A 24764-nucleotide genomic window follows, 5' to 3' on the forward strand; every position below is an offset into this window, starting at 1 on the left:
CCCTCACAGTTCCACTGAGTAGTAGTCACTATTTTATACAGAACCCAGATGTCCAGCTTTGGGAACATGCTTCCCCTTACCCAGTCAGTTTGGTTTTCATGAGTGGACAAACAATGGCTTGCGTCCATTTTATTAATGCAAGTGAACAAAACAGCATGCAGCATGAGGAGACCCCAATGCAGTGACAGCTAGGGCAAGAGTCACACTCATTACAGAGTGAGAGAAAGGGAAAACCCTGGAGAGGAGAGACCTCCGTCCAAGTCACCTCCTTGCTCTTAGTAGCTCTGTGGTACTGGCCAGTGACCTAGGTCTTTCAATATCAGGTTTGACACTTGTAACAATGTGAGAACACATACTTCCTGGAGCTGTGATGAGACTTAACCAGAATATAATTAGGTAATAAGAATGAAAACTCCATAAAAAGCAGGTAAGGGTGACTGTGAGCCTTTGAATCAGAATGGCACTCAAGGTGAGAGTGACTATGGCATTTTTTGGAGGGACGGATGCTCAAAAATCTCATAGCTTTGGATCTCCATTAAGTAAGAGAAATCAATATAGACCAAGACCTGGATATAGAAATGAACTTAGGTGGGGCAAACTTAAGAAACAGAAATGTACTTAGGTGGTGCAAAATTCGGTACTAAACCACTTCTAGGAAACAAACAAACAAAAAAATGAAAACAGGCAGGACGAAGAATGTGGAGTGGGGACCGTGGGTGAAAAATGGATGTGTAATGCAGATAACATCTTAATCAAGCACTATAAAGCTCCAGTGTCTGATCCTGACAGGGGACTGCTACATCCTTTGAGATATCTAGGCCAGAAAATGACATCAGAAGCAAGGACCAGCTTGCATCATTTAAAGGAAATTTTCCCACATACTTAAGGAAATGTTCTCATTGAGGCCAATAACTCTAATATAATTCAAAGGTTATTTAAAATTGAGGTCCTTGAAACTATATGCCACTACCCCTACTGAAAGATGGGAACTTGAACTTTTAAAAGTTGGCTGGACTTGGCTTTTTGCTCTTGTTACCTTCATACAATGGATTTTGAGATTGTACTGGCAGTGTATGTGGCGCTGTACGTATGCACTATAGAATCCAGAGTACCTAAACCACTGACTGCCCATAACTATTCACAGTGCAGTTGGATAGATAGATGGATAGATGGAAGGATGGATGGATGGATGAGCAAATTATTTTTAGTCCAGATGATCTTCTCCTGTATTTAATGCAAAACCATTCCTCTCTTTTTTCAGTGGCTCCAGTTTACCTCCTCAGAAACAGATTCTTGCTTCATGCTCTGCACTTTCAAAAGACTTGACTCATATTTCTCAGCGCATCTTACTATAATTTTTCTACATCTACCTCTCATGACCTTCTTCCATATTATTACCTCTTAAAATGCGAATACTACAACTTACTCATATTAACTCCCTAACACCAGGGACAATAAGAAGTCAACCTTTGGGAAACAATAACTAAATAAACTAGCACCTCTTGTGCAAGAAGTCTTCACTCAATTCTGTGGAACCAAAAATTGGCTACTGATTTACCTGATTCAATCTAAATGTTTCAGAGTTTATAGAGAAAACCACATTTGGGTATGTTTTGATTGAATTCATCTGAGGAAGTAAGGAAATTATGATCACAACAAGTTGAATTTTTAGCTAGATAGCCTCTTGTGTCTTTTTGAAAATGAGTATCCCTCAAGTGAATGTCTATTTTCTACCTCCAAGGCAGACTTTGATTTATTATGTTCTCAGTGGCTTAGTCCACAGGTGCTGGAAGCAGACTGGAATTGCATCTTTTCGCTATCATTTCTTGACTGTGACCTGAACCTTTCTGTGTCTCACTATTTTCACCTCTCAAAGATGACAGCAATGGTAGCAGCTACTTCCCAGTGTTGTTGTGAGGATTAAACAAATGGTTTTATGATAGGTACTTAGAATAAATGCCAGACACAGAATAATCACTCAAGTAAAGGTAGAACATTTTGTTGACAACTTACCATTGTTTAAACATAAAAAAAAAGAGAAAGGGCAAAACTCTCATCTAGACAAGATGGTGTAGAAAATAGGCAAATAACGTGAAAAAACTTTTTGATCAAGAGGCTACACATGAGCACATGTTCAATAACGTTAGCTATCAAGGAAATGAAAACTAAGAACTCAGTGAGATATCACTTCACACCTACCAAGATGGCTAAAGTGAAAAACAATGAAATAGTGAAAATATCAAATTCTAGTGAAAATGCAGAGACTAGATCTCTCACCCATTGCTGTGAGAATGAAAAATGATAGGGCCACACTGGAAAAGGGCATGGCAATTTCTTTTAAAATTAAGCATAAAATTACCATATGAGCCAGCAACTGTACTCTTGGGCATTTATCCTAGAGAAATTAAAATTTCTTTTGTTTTTTTTGTTTTGTTTTTTTTTCCAGTACCAGGAATCGAACTCATGACCTCACACTTGCCAGGCAGGAACTGTGCCACTGAGCTAAATCCCCAGCCTCTAACATTTATATTCACACAAAAACATGTACACAAATGTTCCTAGCACCTTTATTTGTAATAGAAGAAAACTGAATCAGCTTTCAAGAAGTGACTAGTTAGATAATCTGTGCCACACCAATGAGTTGGAATATTTCTCAGCAATAAAAAAGAATGACCTATGCACATGCAGTTTCCCCAATGAAGCTGCAGAGAATTATTCTAAACAGAAAAAGCCAACACCAATTATTCTATTCTATTCAGAGAATTATTCTAAACAGAAAAAGCCAACACCAATGATTACATAGGACATGACATTCTTGAAGTGACAAAATTGTAGAAATAAAGAACAGGTTAGTGCTTGCTAAGAATGACCGTAGAGACTGGAAAGGTAGAAGGAGGAGGCGTGGCTGTAAAGGAACAGCATGAGAGACCTTTATGGTGCTGGAGAAATATTCAATGTCTTAATGGTAGTAGTGGATATATGAAGTTATTCAGATGAAAAAACTGTATAGAATATATACACATACATATGGGGAGATATGAAAAAGCTAGGCAGATTGGACCCAGACCAACATTCTGGTTGAGATATTCTCCTATACTTTCACAAAATGTCACTTAGGAAGAAATGATCACAACATACAAAAGAATTATATCTATTATTTCTTACAACTATACATTATTTCTCACAACTATGTATGAGTCTATAATTATCTCCTTAAAATTTTCAATTGAAATCAAATAGAAAAGACAACTCTTCACCTCTTGGTTTAGTAGGTACTAACATCAGACAACACATGGAAGATCAGATATGTTCTATATTGTAATTTCAATGAAATGGAGACAGATGATATTAGATTTTCTTGTAGGTAAACTCTAATGTATCATCCCTATTATCAAGAGTTAAAATATGTTCACATTTGCCCAATACAAGCACATAGACACTTATTTACCAGAAGATATTGATCTGAGACAGCTAATCCCCTCCCTGAGGGACTGGGACAAAGAGATCTAGTAAGATTTCTGGGAGAAATCTAGCCTGCAATCAATTCATTCTCCCTCTCTCTCCCTCTCCCTCTCCCTCTCCCTCTCTCCTCTCTCTTTCTCTCTCTCCACACACACACACACACACACACACACACAGCACACACACACACCTTATTCTTAATGTCAGAGGCTCTTTACTCACCAACACATAAACTTCCCTAGTTTGATTTTGAAAGGCAAATATTTAAGTGGACATTTTATAAATTATTGACTGAAATAAATCATCTGGAAATGTTCATTATTATGATCAATCTTTTTCATAGAGATGGAATATTTGTGATTAAAATAAAAATATATTCATTTAAAGCTAGTTACCATTGGACATCCACCAGAAATGAAGCCAGAAGGCAATTCTGTCACACAGCAGAAGGCCTCTGGACACACAAATCATGTCATGGTCACAATGGCTCCTTGCACTTACTCTGAGAGCACTGTAGGCCACAGTCTTCAGCACAGTACACATGCAGCTGTTATTTAGAGCTCTCCAAGGTATAGATTTACATTACCATCTGCCATCTCCATTGCTGTTTACATCTGCCTTAAAGGGGGGATGGGCATGATCAATTAAAGTGTGTGTAGAAGGCCCTGGGAGAAAAATCAACAACAGCAACAACTTGTACTGAGGAGAAGTATACATGTCCGACCAAAAGGGCATGAGAAGTTCCTACTCCTCTTTTTGAAAATATTCCCTTTGCACCTCGGAAATTAAACAACAAAGAATTTGTTAAAATCTGCAAGCTACTATACCTTAAAACAGTTTATATTCTTTGAAAAAAAGTGGAAATATCTCAACTGTGTATGACTAACAAAAGAACAATAAGACAAAATCAAAACAACATAAAAACAACAAAAATGATACATGACCTCAGACAAAATGATAGGAATTAACAATGGTTGCTACATTATATACTATTATCTTCAACAAAGTTGCTCAGTTCACCAGACGTAAGAGTGTAAGATTGATCAAACAATCAAAGACAGTAACAAGCAATAAAGCAAACACTGGAAATGATGCAGAGCTTTACCATATAAGATGGTAGGAGTTCAACAATGGTTCTTATACTGCATATTGTTGTTTTCAGATCAGTTATTCTGATTACTGGATTCAAATGTGCAAAATTGCTCAAGAAAAAAGAAAATTTGAGGCACTGACTGTTCCTTTCAATGCATTTCTGATAAAGGACTAGTATCTAAAATGTATAAAGAATCTCAAAAATTTAACCATAAAAATGTCGATACAACTAGCAAGTGAATAAAGGACAAGAAGAAACACTTCACAAAAAAATACACAGATGACAAATGTGCATACTAACATGCTTAACACTTTAGCCATCCACAAAGTGCAAATTAAAACCATAGTGAGATATTATAAACCTATAATAATGACTTTTTTAAAATAATGACTTTTAGAAATATAAAATGCTGGCAAAAATATGGAGAAACTAGAGCATTCACACAGTGCTGGTGAGAGTGAGAACTGAAACAGCCACTTTGATGTTATCATAAAATTAAACATGCAATTGCTAGAAATTGCACTTCTCGGCATTCATCCCAGAGAAATGAAAAATTTCGTATGTACAAAAGCCTCTGTGAAAATGTTCATAGCAACTTTATCTGTAATGGCTAAAACCTGAGAACAACCCAGATGCTCTTCAACAGGTGAACAATTAAATAGCCTGATATTTGCCAAAGAATACTATTCAGCAATAAAAAGGAACAAATTACTGATGCAAGCAACAACCTGGATGTATCTCCTGAGAATAATGTTGAGTGAAAAAAGGCCCCCCCCAGAAGATTGTACATTCTGTGACTCCATTTTTATAACATTTTTGCAATGTAAAATTATAGAAGTGAAGAAGAGATTAGTGGTTGTCAAGGGTTAATGAATGTGTGGGACCAGGATGGGGAGGAGGGAGATGTGTGTGCCTAGGGGGGCAAGATGAGGGAGACCTGTGTTGGACAGATGGTCTTCCATGACTGCATCAATATCAGTGCACTGGTTGGGGTAGTGTAAGAAAAGTTTGAGATGTTAGCATTGGGGGTTCTTTCTGTATTATTCTTACAATTCCACGTAAACCTATAATTCTCTCAAAAAGTTTTCACTTTTTTAAAAAAAGAATGTAAAAGTGTAGGAAGAAACTGTATCTTTGCCACTCAAGTTTGGAAGGAAGGTGCTGCTAACACAGCGGCTGACAAAGCTGTTGAAAGAAGAAACATGTAGCTTGGAAACAGGGCTGATTCTGGAAACTGCCCCTCAGCACCTCAGGTCCCTCCTGACCAGGATTGAAGTCTTATGGCAACTTCCATCTCTTTCCAGAAGCTTGCAAAAGAACTCCAGCAAACTAAATCAAAGAAGTCTAGCCTTTACTGACTTGGTGCAGTGGCCTCTGAAGAAATTCCAACTCTAAGAGTCAGTGTCAGCATAGGTTGACTACGGCTTCAGCCTTGTTATTTATGATGCTGGCAAATAGGGTAGAAACATCAACCAAACCATTGCCATTAGTTATAGCCAATAAGGGGAAGGCAGCTATGCTAACCACTATATCACCAATGCCTCTATGCCAGTAAGGGGTTTCCTAGAACCTGTACTGTATGCCAACTCCCAAAAGAAAGGAAACAACATACCTTCTGTTAAAACCTATCTCTTGTGCATCACTGTGTGGTCTCCAGGCTACCCTCAGGGGTCTCAAATCCTTCCAATCTCTGCTAGTGTAAGAGGCAGTTAAGCTATTCAGCTGATGAGCAGGCAGTTAGTTAAGGGGCAATGTTTAAAAAACGGTTGGCTGATTACAAAGAAAGGAGCACATACCCCTGGAGTTAAGAATTAATTCAAGCCATACAGATAGTTAAGCTTAGAAATGCAAAAGAAAAAAGAGTTAAGGTAAAGACAAGCAGTTAAGGACCCTGACTCTCCAGAAAGAAACTTCTTTGGTAGAAGCTAAGTTAGTTAACAACCTCCCCCTTACCTCCAGGCTGAGTTTTGAGGAACTTAGAAATGCAGAGTAAAAGTTTCCTTTGAATTCCACCTGCTAAGTAACTGATTTTCTTTGAATTCTATATTACCCGCCTAAACTCCTATCGGTTATTCTAAACCCTAAGAAACACCTGCACATGGAATGTTCGCCATAATATAAATATTAGTGATTACCATTATTACCATCCCTGTCTTCATCATGACATTACTCTGAAAGACAGCAGGGTTGGATTAAATGCAAATTGAAGTGAGGGTCAAAATTTTGAGGGCTGCACATTTAGGGCAAGCTATTTAACCACTCAGTGCCTCAGTTTCCATACTTGCAATGTCAGGACACAAAAACAAATGTGCTGGGTTTTTAGGGAGGTTAAAGGTGTAGTAGCCACTCTGGCTTTCTCAGGCACACACCTTAGGAACACAAAGCAGTACTGTATGTGTTGTGTTTTTGTAAAATGCAATTATTGCTGTGCAGAGCAGTGATGGTGAGGTTAGTTCTCTCTCTCTCCATCCCCCTTGCCCTGGTGTCTGAGAAACAGAGCATCCCCATGGCAACAGCAGCAGCTGGTCCCTAGATAAGAGGAGCTGGAGCCGAGCTGGGCAGCAGCAGCCACAGCACAGAGAAACAGCCCAGCCTCTCCCAGCAAGCTCTTCCTCCAGTCTCTCGCCCGTCCGTTGCAGAATCTGCACCGATTGGTAAGTGCTTCAGATTATTTTCTCCACAAACTTTTGTGATGAGAAAAGCAAGTTTCTAATAACTTACAACTTTTTCATGGTTGTTGGGACAAAGACGGCTTTAGCTGGTGGCTCTAGGGTTGGGCTTTATGGAGCAAGGCTGAACTGAGTTGAGGCAGGAAACAGATAAGTCACTACTTCCACATTATGTTTCCAAGGGAAGTGGGCTCTTGAGTGCTGTGGGAGTCTGCACCCTCACAAACTAAATTGCCAAGTTTCAGGGCGATACCACTCGTGTATCTGTGTTCACACAGCGTGAACAGTCTTATTCTTCATGGCTGGGGAAAGGATACTTTTCAAAAATCATCCCCATGCCCTACTTCAAGTTCAGTCAGTGAGGAATTTTATAAATTAGGTCTTCTAAATGAACAAATGTGAGCTTAAAGCATACTTTTTGGCTAGAATTTAATCTTTATATTAAAAAGAAAGTTGACAAAGGATGTGAACAGTACAAGCCAGACAGTACATTAACTAGACACTATACTGGGCCACGGGAGTCATTTTTTTCTAACTTTTTATCACATCAACTTAAGCCAGGACTGATTATCTTGGAGATATTACTTAGATTACCATACAGCTACTCTAATGTCCATTCACCCCTGTGAATGGGTATTACCGTGTTCTCAAGATCTGGGAATAGGTATTCTGTAGTTGGCTTACGCCTTAAAATATTCTAATCTCATTATCAGTTTCAAAGAAGGCCAGAGATAGAGTGAGAATAGCCTGACAATCAATGTAGATCCATTAAGATGTAGGTACTATAATCACAAGGGCAGGGAGACTGAGAGATCAAAGGCCACTCATGCTTATTAAGGGTTAGCATACCCAAGTCCTAGGCTGGGCGCTCCACACACATTGTGTTGTTAACAGTCTCAACAGTCCTGGAGAACAATCCTAGCATCCAGATTTTACAGACATGGAAACTAAGTTTCCAAGAGAGCACATTGCTTTCCCAAGTTTGCCCAGTTAGAGTGGGACAAGGTACCAATCACTCATTTCTGCATCAGACAGCCTCAGAGCATCTAAATCTTATAGTCAGGGAGGAATGTTCCACACCTGAACTAAGCTGCACATCCTTACCTCCAACTGAGAAACCTCCTTAAGGTTTTAAGTACCTGGACAAACCTCTGATTTCACACTGGACTGCAGAGATAGTACTATTCCCGTGAACCAGCAAAAAGCCCAGACTAATGGAGACTAGCTTCAGCAAAATATGTCCCCTAATTTCTGCAGGCTGAGCTTGTATGTGCACCTTCCCACAACTCAGCAAGGTCATGTCTTAGTACCCAGTTTTTTTGCCTTTTCATTTCCTGTTCTCAAAAGATGAGATGACTTTGCCACCAACATTTACTGCATATTGTGACATCAGTTTATAGATCTCCTCTCTCAGTGGTGTTTGCATTTACAAGTGTCTCTGTGAAAAGAGATTGTCCCTTGTGAAAAGGATTAGTAAGAAATTTGCAAGAGTTTAGCATGTGGGGTCCTACAAATCTCCCTCAAATCCTGAAATCACATCTCTTGGTCTCTTGAGTATGCTCTCCCAGTCCCCCACATTGTCTCAAAAAATAATCACCAGAAACAAGGTTCAGATCCTCAAAGGTTGATTCTCTAAATAGGAAAATCTAAAAAATTCTGAAAATTGAAAGAGTTTGTTGTGGTGATATTCAGCATTAACTTGTCTATTTATAAAACCAGAGCTGGAAAAATCCAAATCTTTATGTAGTCTGTCCCCTCTGTTTAGTGTTAGAGTTTGGCTGCAGAAATGATGCCTGTGATTGCTGGTTGTCGCTGAGATCCTCTAAGCATATTACATAATAAAATTCCTGATTACCATGGTGTATTTGGCTCATATGGTGAGGGTGGGTAAACGATACCAACCATCACAGTGAAGTCCCAGTCAGCAGTGTGTTAAAATTCAGCGGCCACACAGAACCAGTGAGTGGTAAAACAATGCTGAAGGGGTAGCAAGTCTTTGTACTAGAGGCAGTTTGTGAAACACTCCCAAATGTAAAGTCTCCATCCACCAGTACGTGTGAATGCCCTTAGCATTTTGGGTCCTACAAACCTCCCTCAAATCTGAAGACCCCGAGGATCCACTGTGTGGGTACAAAGGGAAGAGCTGAAGGGAAGAGCTAATGCTCCAGTTACAAAGTTCCCAAGTTACAGAGAGCTGCTGAGGGAGATGCGGAAAATTTCCCTGGTTGAAGGTCAAGGACAGTATCCTTTTAAGATGTTCACTTGGGGGTGGAGACTGAATTAAAGTTAATGCATGGATAGAGTCAGGAATAGAAAGTGGAATTATCCTATTTCTTAATTCAAGAATTAGACAGGCCCATATCTTACAATGGTTCACTTCTATGGAGCACCTGTCTCTCTGAAAGTGAAAACGGAGGGTAACGCAGGAGATGAGTTCTTCTCATATTCAACAGCCAGGTAAAGTGACAATGATTAAGAAGATGATACTCCATTCCAAATAATTCTCCCCTCCAGTTACTTGTTCTTTTCTTGGTTTGAAAATTTTCTGATCAGCAGAACATAGTGATATCATCCAAGATGAAAGTATCTTGTACTTCCATGGGCAAACCATGTCTCTGCCAGACGTGAGATATTTCTTTAAAATAAAATATAGCCAAAGGTACATGATAATAGCTGTCATTTGAAAATTTCCTATAATGTATTAAGCATGTCCCATAGTGACTCTACCAAGTAGATATTATTATTATTGCTATTTGAAAGATAAGAAAATTGAGAGTAGGAATGGGGGAGAAAGGGCTATCTGTCCCTGACTGCCATTCTATAGGGTTGCCCAGAGAAGCTAGACTTTTCAAGTTTTGTCATAGCAATAATAGCTCCCAGGGAGAGAGGCCAGACATGATTATATTGCAGTTGGGTTCCATTTACCCTCACGACATCGTTAAGATTTAGCAACTTTATCAAAGTCATGCGACTTTTTAGTTGAAGGGCTGAGATGTAATCCAGGTCTAGTTGGTTCAAAACTCCAGACTCAAATTAAATAACCAGCTGTTGTTAAACATGTGGGAGCAGCTGAACAGCTTACCTTAAGTTGGGGAGAAGCAAATGGATGCTATTGTCAGATAGGACTGACAGTAGACAGACAGAAAAGGTCAAGCTCAAATACTGAGTCTGACTATGAGTATGTAAGTAATGGCAGAACAGTTTAAACTCTTTGAGCCTCAGCTGTTTCTTCTGGAAATGAATATTTTGAGCAGATTCTCCCTGGGGTGATTTTTCAGCAGAACTTCTATGATTGAAGGCATGATTTCTCATAGAGGAGGAAGATTGGTTAAATAGGTGCAGAGGCTATTTGAGGCTGTCATTTTGCCTGCAGACCTAAGCACTGAGCCCAGTCCTCCAATGCTTTCCTATATTTTTCCTCTTCACACACGCGTGAGTGGGTGGAGGGCTACCTAAGGTAACAGCACATATCCATAGAGTCCCAGGGAGTTGGCAATGTCTGTGCCAACACAAAGAACAATGGTCTAAATTGATTTATGCTAAAGTCACTCAGTACAATCAGTCTGCTCAGAGTGACACTAAAAGCCAGGCTCAAGTGATCAGATAATGGCTCCATCTGCTATGCAGTGATCTCAGCTCATGGTAGGGGAGTCCTCCAGCATTCTCTGAGAACACCAGCTTATTCCTCAGAACACAGCTGAGTTGCATTCATTCTAGGGGCTTGACATGGCAGCATGACTGGTCCGTGTTTCTCTGTATGCTGTAGCTCCAGGAAACTCAAGAGACTGGGATCAGCTGGGTCCTTTTACCTTGATTCATTTCTCCCCCACCATTCTTGGTATTATAAGATATGAGTAATAAATTACTAGAAAGGAACTCAAGAATCAGAATCTGAGCAGGCTTTTCTGAAGATTTTCTCTAAATCCCAGCTACTGTATTTCTCATTCAGACCTGACACATGTCCATTGTAGATTTCCACTCCTAGACAATGGCTATAACTAATACCTCTGGAAAGTTCCAGTATTTGTGGTCCAGTAAAGAAGGGGGTAAGATGAGGCAGACAGGCTTACTATCATGTCAGATATCCCTAGGGAGGAAATAACAAAGATCCATTCCAGATCTAGATTTTCTAGTACTGTATCTCCACCACCCTCTTAGCGTGGGTGGAGAGGCTGCCTCATTACTTTAAAGTTACAGAATAAAAGAGGAGTGGAAATGAATACCCAGACAAATTTGAGCTCAAAGAGACTTATTTTGAAGAGACTTGAGTGTCCAGTAAAGCTAGATTTAAATCTGATGCAGTTCACTTGATACAGGCAGGACCATATAAGTTAAGTAAACTGTGTAAGCCTCCGTTTCACTACCCATGAAGAAGACATAATCCTACTTTGCACATTTTAAGGAAACACAAGTGAGGTTTGATCAAGATTTTCTGTAACTATTAGCCAACTCATTTCTACTTCAGACTGGATAAGTATTTATTCTGAAGCTCTTAAAATGGGCTAATATTGAACCTTAGATTAGTGGCAGTTACTGATAAATGTGTATGGGTTATTCATTTGAGTTTGGTTTCAATTTTAACTCAGTAGCTCACTATAAGAAGCAGACCTAAAAAACAGGATTGAATTGGGAATGTTATAGCACATATTCACTCAATAAATATATCTACTGAACAAGTAAATGAATGAATTACCAGAAGGCCCACTTAGAGACTGTTTCTTATACTTTGGTAGTGCTGGAGAAGAACTACACACACCGTGTCTCTTTTGATGATGTCTACTGAGCAAATGCAGCCCCTGGAGCTGTCAGAAGACAGACTGGACAAGCTAGACCCTCGCTGCAGCCACTTGGGTAAGTGCTTCATCGTGAATGTCAGTCATGAAAATCAGAAAGGGTGTGTCTGCGCCATATGGTTTGCAGGCAAGTCAGAGAGGCCGCCTGAAACCTGATAGTCTGTGCCTTCTGGTGACAGCCAACACCAGATGGACAGGCAACGAGCCACGGGCCTGTGGGGTCTGCCCTGTAAATATTAGCTGAAGCGCTGGAGAGAAGTTCATTAAAGTTAGAGACAGAGAGAATGTGAAGGGAGGCATTGTGCTCCTTTTGGGGTCTGACAGAGTCCCAGGCAATTTTTGAGGCAATCAATGGTACATGACTGTATAGCTTATTTCCAGTATTTCCCGGCACTTACACCCCATGTGCAGTGCCAATAAAATATTTCAAATATCTCTCTTTGCCTATCAAGACAGAATTTTAAATAGCCCTCTTCTGCTTTATTGTCAATCTGTTTCCTTTCCAGAACTGACTTTTTGTATAACCTTTGTAATGAAAATACCAGAAACATTTCTGCCTCTACCCATTTCTAAAAATGAGACACTCAGACTTTTGATGGATGGGCCTTTTGCATATTCATAGCCTTTGTTTATGCCTTGCCTGGTTACGACTTCCCCCTCCTCCCCCCTCTTCTCAGTTGCCATCAAGATATTTTATGTTCAGGATTTCTCCAAAAATGGGGGGAAATAAGATTGAAGCAAAAGTCAGAATTGAAGTGAGTGTCTTCCTCTCTGTATTGTGCACAGGTCAAACTTTGGGTCAAATGAGAGTTCATCCCTAAGAGGTCTATGTCCACGCTGTAATCCACATATCCCACAGCTGGGCAGCACCTATTCTAAGCAGCATTCATGAGTTCAACACATATCTATGGGATGTGTAATTTGGACAGAAGTTGATGGTGCAGTGAGGTAGCAAATTTCAACAACTGCTTTGTGATAGATGCATAGTTCCAAGGCCCTGACTAATCCAGATCCCATGACCTGCTTCCGGTGTACCCTCCCATAAACCTCAGTTTCCTTTTCTGCAAGTTGGAGATAATAAAGCACTGTCATTGTGGGCTTAGTATGGGAACTAAATGGAATAATGAATTATATTAAACTTAACAACCAGGAAAGCATAGACACTGATGATTCAGAAAAGGTATTGGCCCACCTCCCATGCTGAAATGATATCGGTTTCCATATCACTGATTCCACCAACTTTGTATAGTCCACTGCTGTACATATAGTACGATTTCAATAAATGCTTCCTAATTTATAATGATTGGATGAAATTACCAAAACCTTTCAGTCACAGCATATGTTTATTTTTAAGTTGCTCTTTGCCTTGGTGATCCATTCAAGTCCTCTCAATCAGAATTTTATGAAATTTTTATAAGGCTATTCAGGCCTTCTGTTGAAGAGACCAAAATAAATAAACAATTTGCCTTTTCAAAAACATTTTACCTTTGCCCCTGTGATCAAGTATCATTAGAAATCAACCAGTTTGGAGCTAGACCCTCAATCATGTCAGATTCCTCTTGTTTTTTTTTGTCTTCATGTTTGTCAAAATCAGATGATCTTCCAGATCAGTTCATTAAGGGCTGCGATCTCAAAAAGAAGCCAAGAAAGGGGAAAAATATGCAGCCCACCCTTAATGAGGAGTCAGACCAGAAGAAACCAAGGAGGAAAGACACACCTGCCCTGCACATCCCCCCTTTTATCCCAGGTAACAGATAAGGAAGTTGGTTTACATAGCTATAAAGGAGAACCACTTGCTGCTAGATCACATTGGTCTTAACAAATTTCTCTTGACATATTTGGGAACTCAACTTCTACAATGTTAATGGCTTAATACCATACCACCTTTTCAACACAATGCCATCTTTTTGTCTCACTGATAGTGGAAGTTGGAGGCAGGGGAGGCACACAGTGCTCCAAATAGTCATTCCAGGATCCAGGCTGATGAGCTCTGAGATCATCAACACATACGTAGTGAAAAAAGAAACTCTGAGCTTCTAAAGTCACAGTGAGTGTTACCATCCAGCAACGGTGAGATGTAGACAGATGAAAGACTGGTGGAGAGATTCATGTGGGGCAGACCCCACCTAACCGTGAAGGAGACTAGGGTTGGAGAAAAGCAAAGCACCTTGATGAGCTCCTAGCAAGTCTCTATGGCACCCTTGGGTGTGACATGTGATGCTTCCTTCTTTCCTAAAATTACTTTCTTCCCTGTCCCCTTTCACTTTGGGCCATTTACTTCATGTCCTTTCTATTCCCATAGTTTTGGGGATACAAAACAAATGTAACATGGAAGATCATTTCGGGAAGGAAACTTTAAAGGTATAGGAAAGCAAAGTAGCAGTACACTCTGAAATATGCACTAAAAAAAAAATACTGTAATAGAGGTTCTTAGATAAGGACCACTGGAGCTGAGTCTGGGCAGTGTGTTGTGAAAATTCTCATGGAAATGGCTATTTTAGAGAGTTGTAGAGAGAAATTCACCTGTATAGTAGAAGTGAGAAGGTGGCGAGGCAAAGCCTTGGGTGGAGGCAGAACCATAATTACCTTATCAAGGAGGACATGAGTTGCACATAGTTTGCACTCAGCTTGCAGATGATCCGCTCTGGCTCAGGAGGATGGGATTTGGAGGGAGACAAATCTAGGCTTAGTTCCTGTTTGTCCCCTGTGAGCTGTAGTAAGTTGGGTACATTTTTTTGTCTCACTTTCCTCAGATAGGTGATAGTGATGGTAATATTAAATTTCTTGGGATTCTATGAGGTTAAAATGAAATCAGGCTCCAAACTTTTCTGTATAGAGGTCCCTGATATAGCCTTGATAGTACTACTCTTTGTGAAATAAGCTTAAAGTCCTCCACTAACTACCTTTACCGGGTATACATGCAAATATACGTGTATGTGCAGCCTTCCTACCTTAGTGTGTATTTGTGCGTTTGAACCTGTTTCCCTCTCTCTTCCCCTAACCATGTAGGTGTGATTTCAGAACATTTAATTCAAAGATACGATATTCAAGAGAGACATCCAAAGAGCAAAATGAGCCCAGCTCTTCAGAACACTGACCTGGAACAGAAAAAGCCAAGGAGAAAAGACACACCTGCCCTGCACGTGCCCCCCTTTGCAGCAGGTAAAAGAGCTGGTACAGGGCATTTTCAAGAGGTGGGGGGACCAGTCGGGAGCCTCACCATCTGGAGGTGCCAGGGACATGGCCTTTGTCCTGGCCCAGCATGCTGTGTCACATGCAAGTCCTCTGGGGAGATATGGCATTTACTGCTGCCTTTCAGGTTTTGCTTCATTGCCAGCTCCCCTGGGGTGATCTGGACAAAAAAGGAGGCTCCCAGACTACTCATGCTTCAGCAGAACTGGTCAAATTCACTGAGCCAGTGAAATGGAAATGTCAGTGGGTCCTTGAGAAGAGATGAGATACCCTCCCCACCAGCCTACTCCTATGTGGTCCGTGTCTCTTATGACTGGTAGCTTATTCTCCCAAGTTGCATGGACTAATCTCAATACAAGTTAGAGAGTGATGGAGAAAGGGAGAAAGAGAGGGAGAGAGGGAGCAAAAAGAGATGGAGGGAAAGAGAGAGCATGTGGAAATACTAATAGCTATCTTAACGTGTGTCAAGGGAAATAAAAAAATTAATGAACTATGTTTATAACCTCAGGATACAAGGGGGAGACATAGTCTATCCCTGAGAAGTTTATGTGCAGTTTGAGAAATAAGACATGAAAGTTCTCAGTGGCACAGTGCCTGTCTGGCAAGCATGAGGTCGTGAGTTCAATTCCTGGTACCAAAAAAAAAAAAAAAAACACATGTAAATTCAAGATTGGTATGTGAGACTAGTTGTGTGTGTATGTGTGTGTGTGCAAGAGAAAAATAGAAATACAGACAGACAGACAGAGACAGAACGAGAAAAGACTGTGAATGGTTTTGTAAGGAGAGTGATGGAAAGGGGGACATGTACTGATACTGAATGAGACCCTAGCAAATGTTAGGTGTGGCATGTATCCTGGACTTTTAACAATCATCTGAATAGCACACCAGTAACGATTATCTCCCTTCACAGATACAGAAATTGAGAGAGACTGTAATTTATCTACTCACTTTACACTCATGTGGGTGAAGCAGAGGGGTGGATGGCCAATTAGTTCATTGTTTGGATCAATGATGGGGTGAGACGAATGAATGAACACTCAAGATCAAATACTGTTACAAGGAGAGCTGGAGCTCAAACCAAGCCTGTCCCCCTTTGGGCCAGTTTTCCACAATACTATTCTGTGGTTCAGACTTTTCCAATTGTAAGAAGGCAAAAGTTACTGTTCTGCACGTTGGAGGCTGAGGCACCAGAGCTGCAAGTTGGAGAACAGTCCGGACCACATAGTAACTTAATGTGACACTGTCTCCAAGTAAAAAATAGTATAAAGATGAATGGGAAGGCTCTGCAAGGGCTTGAAGTTCACTCACCAGTACTCTTAAGAAGAGGATGTATAAGTTATACTTTTGATAGGAAATGCATTTTTTTGTTATTAAAAACATTTTCTATTATTTCATTTAATGAACAAAATTCGAAAGATAGCTCAGAATAAGACATCATGAAGAAAGCCATCAGTAACCCAGTAACTTGAGCTCTCCAGCCATTTCTGAAGTCTAGGCCCAAACTCCATAGGGTTTGTGTTCTCTGGCCTTCTTCTCATTTTCCTCTCCCTCCTCCTCTTTACATCTGCTTTTCATCCATCTTTATCATTCATTTGTATGCCAAGATGAAAAGTGGGTATGTGTCCCAACTTGACCATGTCTCTGCCTCTCTCTCTCTCTCTCTCTCTCTCTCTCTCTCTCTCTCTCTCACACACACACACACACACACACTTCTAGACACCAACTCTTCTGCGCTCTGAACACATGCAGCCTTCTGATACAATATAAATGTATGGATAATACAAGAAATTTAGGACATGTAGGAGTCTAATCCTCAAACTATCTTCATTTTTTTCTCTTTTATTTTATTTTTTTGTTTGTTTTTTTTTCCAGTACCAGGAATCGAACTCACAACCTTGCACTTGCCAGGCAGGCACTGTGCCGCTGAGCTAAATCCCCAGCCCCAGTATCTTCATTTTTTAAACAAACGTTTATTGAGCACATGTTATATTCTAAGTCATGGTTTTAGGGTAAAGTCAGTGGTCACCCAGGTAACAGATAATAGAATTACTCTGCTTGGAGTAAATTTTATGAAGAAAAGGAAAACTAGGTGGGGAAAGGGAGGGAGTTGGAGATTGCTTCTTTCACACGGGAGTGCAGGAGAAAATTCTCTGAGGAGAGAACATTTAAGCATAGACCCGAAGGAAGTGTGAGGAGGGAAGTAGGGGGACAACTGAGTGAAGAGGATTTGAGTCTAAAGGACAAGTTCAAGTGTCTGAAAGTGGAAACATCTCTAGCCTTTACCCAGTCAGTATTAATACTGAGTATCTGTGATATTCCAGACACTGTTCAAATGTTAGGCATACCCTGGAAAACAAAACAGAGAAAGTCCTTTTCTTCCTTAACTTTACCCTCTGGGTGGGGAAATAGAATACCTCACTACTTGGATCTGAAGCAGAATAAAAGATTTCCCAAAATTCAAAGGCAGGCAACTTGGACACCATGAGCTAGCTCATTCAGAGAAAGGGAAGGCTCTGAGGACTCCTCTTATTAGTTCCCTGGGCAAAATCTGTCAGCCCTCATGGCATCCTGAATTGGTCTTTTCTTCCATTAACATGAAGCCAATAGAGATGGCCAGTGACAGATCTCTGTCCCATATAAGACTTGAAGGACAAAGCTGCTCTAACTTCTAACACAAACATAAAGAGTAAGCTACCACAGTCTCCCACAGAAGAGGCCATCCACACATGCTTTTGGGCAGTACCCTTTCTTCTTTCAGACTGGTTTTACCACTGGAAAAGGGGTTCAGAGACCTTTGTATAACTAATTTAAAATTAATAGCCAATAACCACAATATATTAATTCCAACTATTTCACAAGGGAAAAAAGAATTACTACATGGTGATATTTGCATGGTGGAGGAATAAATAAAATCTCCAACAAATTTTATAGCAAAAGAATCACTTTGATTTTATAAGATCCAGATTAACAAAACCTGATTTAGAACTTTTTTCTGCCCATCAAAGTCTACTTATTCTAAAGGCTATGCTGCAATGTGGGATATTCTCCCTTACAATTGCATGTAACTGTTCCTTAAAATTTTCATTCTCTCTTTTTTTGCCTCTGTCAACTATTCTGTACCCAAACCAAATGAGAGGAAAAGAGAAAACAGATTGTGCTGTGCATTTTCAGATTTGCAAGTAAGGAGCAGAGCAAGACAAGGTAGCAGGGTGCATGAAGGGACAATCCTCTAGAGAAATGGACTGAGGACAGAGGATCTGGACCTGCTCAGCCACATTTCTCACAGGCCAGCAGCATCCCTGCATACACAAATCCTCCAGCTGATCACACACGTTCCCAAAACTCCACCTCTGTTCAGCTCCCTCTTATCTCTGAAGACTAAGCCAGCTCGAAGCCTCTGTTAACAGATCTCTTCACAAATGATGTTTTTCTCGTCTACACTAACTCTGTATTACTTCTGGGCATGCAAGTGACCAAGACTTTATTTAATCTGGTCGTTATTGTTTTTGTTACTGTTATTGTAGCTGTTATTTAAATTGACTTATATTAGCAACTACCTTGATGAATTCATACAGACTCTGGACTGTGATTGCCATAAGCTTCTTTTTCTTTTCTGGTACTGGGAATCGAACTCACAACCTCGCGCTTGCCAGGCAGGTGCTGTGCTGCTGAGCTAAATCCCCAGCCCCAACCATATGCTTCTAATATTGACCTTAATACCTAACCCAATCCTTTCTACTGGTAGTGCTCAATAAGGGTGTGTTGACAATATTCTATTTGATAGTCACAGTTCTGCAGTACTTGATTATTCTTATATCCATTCTTGTATTTATTTTGTAGAGAGACAAAAATATATACAGGCAGGGATTCTTTCTAGTATATAAAATTGAACATGGGCGTTGGAACCAGAAAGGTCGAGATTTCATTTTCGGTTCTGCTTCCTACCACTTTTGTGGCCCTGGAAATTTAACATAAACAATAAGAATGTCCTTTTTCTCATCTATCCCAGACAGGGGACCATAAAATCTGTCTCAAAGAGTTGTTAACATTTAACACTAGTAAAGGTTATAGGCCTATTGAAAGTCCTCCATAAACGTTAGTTCCCTTCCATTGTCTGTTCAATCTTACATTCTTTAAGTCAGATAATTTCTGAAGATAAGAATTCTCCTAGACACAAAGCATTTTACCTCTTCATATAAATTTGCTGATCCAATGCTTTCTAAAGTATTGAGCTCTGATCACTTGGTAATAGACGCTGCATACATGCCACTACCTACTCCTAAAAGAGCAGCTTCCCTCCTGAGTCAAAAACGTTTGTCAAATATTGCAGCATATATAAGAATTGGAGGGGTTCTGCATACACATAGACCCAATAGGCATTACAGAATTCCTTGAGTCAGCAAATCTCCATATTATGTGTGCAATTACCAATGTTGTTGTATGATTCTAGCTTTTATTAGTATATTAGCTGAAGTGCTTTACTTTTGAAGAGCCTTTTAGTATCTAAAGATTTGGCAGTAATCGAAATGCTAGTTAAGCTGATAAGGATAGAGCCTTCGGCAGATGTTCAGATAGACTCTTTGGTTCTAATAAGGGTGCTGAGAAAATCTCACAGAAAAATGTACCCTGGAGACATCTCCTCTCATTAGCCCTTGGCAAGTGAGAGCTGGACATGGATTCACACTCTTCTCTAAATCTCCTGCTAACCACCTTCATTCCCCTAAGTTAATGAGCTAATTTGACAAGTTCCTACTGCCAGAATAGCCCCTCCGTGGGGAGTCACCTCAGGCTTCCTTGCCAGGCTCAGGCTCGCTCCCAACTTGGTCCACGGTTGCCAGGACCCCCATCCTAGTGATTGCATGACAGGGAGTGCTGTTTGTGATTGGTCAGATATGGGGAGCCCAGGCCTGCTTAAGAGAGAAAGAAGTATTTAGCTTGAGGTTTATGGCAAAGGGAGCCAAGCCAAGCAAAGAATAATGTTGCTGAGGGCCTTAAAGAGGAGCTAGCTGGAAAACTTCACATTCAGGAAGTCCAGAGAATGAAAATCAGACATTGCGCTAGTACGAAGGAAAGTGACTAGCATGTCCTTTGACAATGACACCTCTCCTGTCCTGCTGGAATACAGCATTCTCTCTGGTGTGATTTATTAGGACAGGTAATATCTTTACCCTGATCTCCCCAGCTAAGAGGCACACAGGTATAATGTGGATGACCACTTTTAGATGGTGCCCTAGATGGGATCCAGTTTAAAAACAGCTTATTTCAAGGCTCACTGCTTCTCAGAGACCCCAGATAAGCAGCCTTGATCTTAAAACACACTGTCTTCCAGCATCTAAGTTCCCTGGATGTACCTGTATAGAAACAGGAAGTAACTGACAGTTGTTAAATCCCTATTATATTCCAGGTTTTGAGCCAGATGGTAGACTGTCCTTTAAGAACCACAGGGGAAGGCAGATGTATTTCTCCACGGTTCCTACAACATGAAAAGTGCTTTAACAAAGGCTCATGCAGTGTATCACTGGAGCATGAAAGAACGTGGGCCTAAGTCTACCTTAGAGCATCATGGGATGAGAGAGAAACAAGTTATTTTTAGTCAACCTGAGTTTGGTTTGACATAGACGCATCCAGAAAAGATGGAAGAGTTGAGGTGCTCAGGATAGCTTACTCAAAGTTCTCCTACCATGCTTGCTTTAATTCCAAATAAGATCCTAACCTCCCTGAAGCTAGTACAGTATAAGCGAAAATATCTCTCACTGTGGTTCATAAGTGATTGATCTAAAAGCCTTAGTTTCAGCCAGACTCTTGAAATTGTTTTTCTCCTCCGATAATATCAGCAAATTGGTGAAGAGCCCATTTGAACAAACCAGGAACAGAGTCCAATGAGTTTTCTGGAAGGCTACACATAGTTTCCATTAATTTTTTGGCATTGAGTGGAGTCCAGTCTGCAGAAAGGCTTCTTGTGGTGCGTAGCCTCTACCCTCTAGTTTAGGTCTCTGAGATCCTCAGGGACTGAAGGCGCTTAGTTAGGAGAGGAGGGAAGGAGGCAGTACCAGGAAGCGGTGGGGAAACAAAACCTGGGGCTGGACTGGGATGACAGAAATTCTAAAGGAATGGTCATGAAGCTGGAGGACAGCTTCCTTTGTCCATCAGTTAAATGCTTCCTGCTTTCAACTTCACAGGATGAGCAGAACCAGGCCTCCTTGACTGATCTTTAAAGAACTAATCCATCCAGGAAATCATACTTTAAAAAGAAATGAAGGTCCAGGGATATGGCTCAGTGGGACAGCACCTGCCTGATAGTGCAGGGTCCTGAGTTTGATTCCTGGTACCAAAAAAAGAAATTAAGATTTCTGGTTCATAGACCAGTAAACTTTTTAAAATAAAATATTATGGAGCCCAACGTAGGAAATGGAACAACAACCTTTGATTTTACCTTGTAATGATGTGCAAGAACAACCAGATGATTTCTCTAAAATTATATAAAAGAAAGGATATTTTAACCTCCAAAAGTAGGAAGGTTATCATCTCAGAACAAAGAACCATTTTAATTTGTATGAGCAACTTATTTTCTCATTTTGCTCTAAACTGTGGACGTGATCACCTGTGACAAGTGACATTTGGAAACAGCACATCCAGAGTCTCAGCTCAGTGACTCTCCACATGTTGCTAAAATGATTTTAAGTTTGATTTCATGAGGTTTACTGATTTCCTTCAAAAGAGAAATAAACTAGCAAGTTGTAGAAGAAATGGAAAAACTAACATTAGTTGCCCACAGGTGTGGCTCCTTGCTAAGCACGTTACATACGCTTTATTTAACAGACGCAGTAACTTTTTATAATGAGTACAAATGTCCTCAATTTATCTATGAGAATATTTAGATAGGAAAATGTTAACTGACTTCATACAAATTAAACAGTGGTTTAACTACAAGCCCAAAGCACTGAACCCCAAAATCTACATGCTTTCCCTCCTTCTGTACTGCAAGATTGGAAGCAGAGCTCAGGGAATGAAGGCAAAAGTTGCCTGTGACCCCCAGCTCCGCATCCACTCAAGCCCAGAGTGGTGTCCTCATTGAGCCCCTCTGGGAAGGCCAAATCAGGTCACCCGGCACCCTTTCTCTCTGTACAGGTGCAAAAGCGTTTCTGGGGAGACCACTCCTGTGCACTCTGTCTATGCTAATATTTTAATTAGATGCCCTTAATTGCAGGTCTGTGCTTTGTTTTACAGGTGTAACACTGCTCAGGGACGAGAGACCCAAAGTGATCATGGAAGATGATGAAAAGGATGGCGACAAGATAGCTATTTAAAGACATCTCCCCTGAGATCACGTGTAAATAGGTTAGATTTGTTCCCTATGGTGACCTAGAGTAAAAATAGACTTGTTTCTGCTCTGATTTCATCCTAGTTTGACTCAGATCTAGACACCTCTCTCTCAGGGGACACACTGTATCAGATTGCCAGTCACCTCTTTGTCTTTTTCTCCTTGAGTTTGGTTTCTAGTCCCACTTTCTGAATTCTTCAATGCAACGGAAAGGAAATAGATCATGCCAAATTAGGAGGTAACAGGAAAGCTCTGGTATTCACTATTCATTTTCTGCCTCTTCTGGATCAATTCATTGAGCAAAGAACATGGAAAACATGGGAAACCTTTGGTTCTGCTTTATCTGTGGGGCAGAATTTAGCTTAACATCATCCAAACACCAGTCCCAGCTGGAGTTCTCTCTTGTGAGTTGAACAGGTTAGATCATTCGTGTTCTGACTCACTGATTGTTTTGGAATGTGATCTTTTATTCCTCCTGTTTTATTTTAAGAGTCAATTCTGGTGATATTCCTGAAATCTTTGTGGCTGATACTATAAAGTTGAGTTTATAAGCTGGGAGAGTCAATCCAGTGTATCATACCTGACTGAGAATAACAGAAGTGGAGAATGCTGGTATCCAAGAAGTTCACCGTATCTCTTCATATTTACTTTTTATTTCTATAAACAACAGTTCTTAACCACACTGCCCTGACATTTATGAATTGGGTCCCAAGTGAGTCATTACTAAGGACAACTAAAATACCAATGTCTGTGATTAATCTGTTTCTTTAAAAAATAAGGCCAACTGAAAGCCATTCTGATACTTTTGGCATCTGACTTATTTAGGCTCCAATAATCCTTCTTAAAAAGGAGGGGAGGGCTGGGGATTTAGCTCAGCGGCACAGCGCCTGCCTGGCAAGTGCAAGGTCATGAGTTCAATTCCCAATACTGGAAAAAAAAAAAAAAAAGAAAAGAAACAAAAACAAAAAAGTAGGAGGGGAAAGTGAAATGTTACCTAATGAGCTGTATTTAATCCCTGTCCCAGGCTGCGAACTGTGGGAGCCTGGGGTGGGAGTGGGGATTTGTGCATTGACCTCGTCCGTGAGGCAGTAGATAGGGAAAAGGTGAGAACTATTATTAAAAGGAAGAAAAGTAGATGTTCAGATCATCATACTGAAGAGTGACAATGTGCAATTTATCTCTGTGTAGCCTGGTTCCAACCATTTGTTCACCCCTTTGTCCTTCTGTACCCCTCACACACATGGAAAAGATGAAAGATCCTGCTGGAAATAAAAGTACTTCCACCACCGTCTATGCCCTGGTGCATCTCTCCTAAAAATACTCTACTTACTTACTCTTAGAAAGAACACAGTTTGCAAATGAGACTCAGGAGGTTTGGCTTTATTTTGCTGCTTTTTTTTTTTTTGCCTATAATTGTTTAAAAAATATTTTAGTTAGCTGCTAACATTTAACATCCAACTAAGAGAATCTACATATAATTCTAGATTTCCAGATTCTCTTGGAAAAATACCTCAAGAGCAGGCAATTTGGGGTCTGTTTTGAAACATGACAGCACCTCGCTGGAGTGAAGAACTGGATGCCGTTTCCCCAGTTTTCCTTATGCCTGGTCCAGAGCGCTTAACTACTGACTTTGTCCTCCAGCCCTTGCAATGGAGTTTAGAGCCCCTGTAGTGAAAACCCACATCCTATTCCTAGTGGTCTCTCACCTCTTTGATTCCAGTGCTTAGCTCCCTTTCTGACAGCCTCAGTGAAGGGAAATAAGCCTCCTGTCCCAGCCCCAGTTATAGACTATAAAGAAAGTCCCTGATAGAATGAGTCTGCCTCTATCCGGAAAACATATAATAATCTTTACTTTGTCATCCTCATAGTTTGACAATTAAGTGAGAGATAATGTGTGACAAAGGGCATAGCAAGGTACAATGCCTTCTCCAGCTAAAGACAATGTGAAGGCCTCTTCAGAATGTGAACGTGTGCCTTTTCTATAGCCAAATCCCCATTGCCTGGGTGTTGGTGCATAGCAATCACATGGAACCATCTTGCAGCATCTGAAAAAGGACTGGAAGTAGGAAGTCCTGATTGTTGGTGTAAAGTCAGTTTCTGTCTGAGCTGACAGGTCCCGAGAACGAAGTGCTGCAGATGAAAAGAAAAACAAGAGAGACAAAGTTATGGGACCAGACGCCTGAAGCCTCTAGGACTGAAGTCTTGATTACAATTTTCTTCAGCCTTTTATTGGG

The 24764-nt window shown here is 40.5% G+C and overlaps 1 protein-coding gene across 2 annotated transcripts; it reads left to right on the forward strand.

The window, feature by feature from the left end:
• The first annotated feature begins 7090 nt into the window (after positions 1 to 7090).
• On the forward strand, positions 7091 to 23813 carry Ppp1r17 (protein phosphatase 1, regulatory subunit 17). 2 transcript variants are annotated; one of them, XM_005377523.2, is made up of 5 exons: positions 7091 to 7209; positions 11958 to 12075; positions 13612 to 13764; positions 15027 to 15179; positions 22437 to 23813. In XM_005377523.2, the coding sequence occupies exons 2-5, from the start codon at positions 11994 to 11996 to the stop codon at positions 22514 to 22516; spliced, it is 468 nt and encodes a 155-aa protein (XP_005377580.1). In that variant the 5' UTR covers positions 7091 to 7209; positions 11958 to 11993; the 3' UTR covers positions 22517 to 23813. The 2 variants fall into 2 exon arrangements, with proteins under 2 accessions (XP_005377580.1, XP_005377581.1); XM_005377524.2 differs by lacking the exon at positions 13612 to 13764.
• The last annotated feature ends 951 nt before the right edge of the window (positions 23814 to 24764 follow it).

Source organism: Chinchilla lanigera, unplaced genomic scaffold (assembly GCF_000276665.1).
Source record: "Chinchilla lanigera isolate Chin_1 unplaced genomic scaffold, ChiLan1.0 scaffold00009, whole genome shotgun sequence".
Classification (NCBI taxonomy): Eukaryota; Metazoa; Chordata; class Mammalia; order Rodentia; family Chinchillidae; genus Chinchilla; species Chinchilla lanigera.

Excerpts from the sequence above, each read along its gene's own strand:
- Ppp1r17 (XM_005377523.2), top strand. The coding sequence starts at position 11,994 with ATGATGTCTACTGAGCAAATGCAGCCCCTGGAGCTGTCAGAAGACAGA. Across the intron at positions 13,765-15,026 it reads CATCCCCCCTTTTATCCCAG|GTGTGATTTCAGAACATTTA; the intron begins GTAACAGATAAG and ends CTAACCATGTAG. Across the intron at positions 15,180-22,436 it reads CGTGCCCCCCTTTGCAGCAG|GTGTAACACTGCTCAGGGAC; the intron begins GTAAAAGAGCTG and ends TTTGTTTTACAG.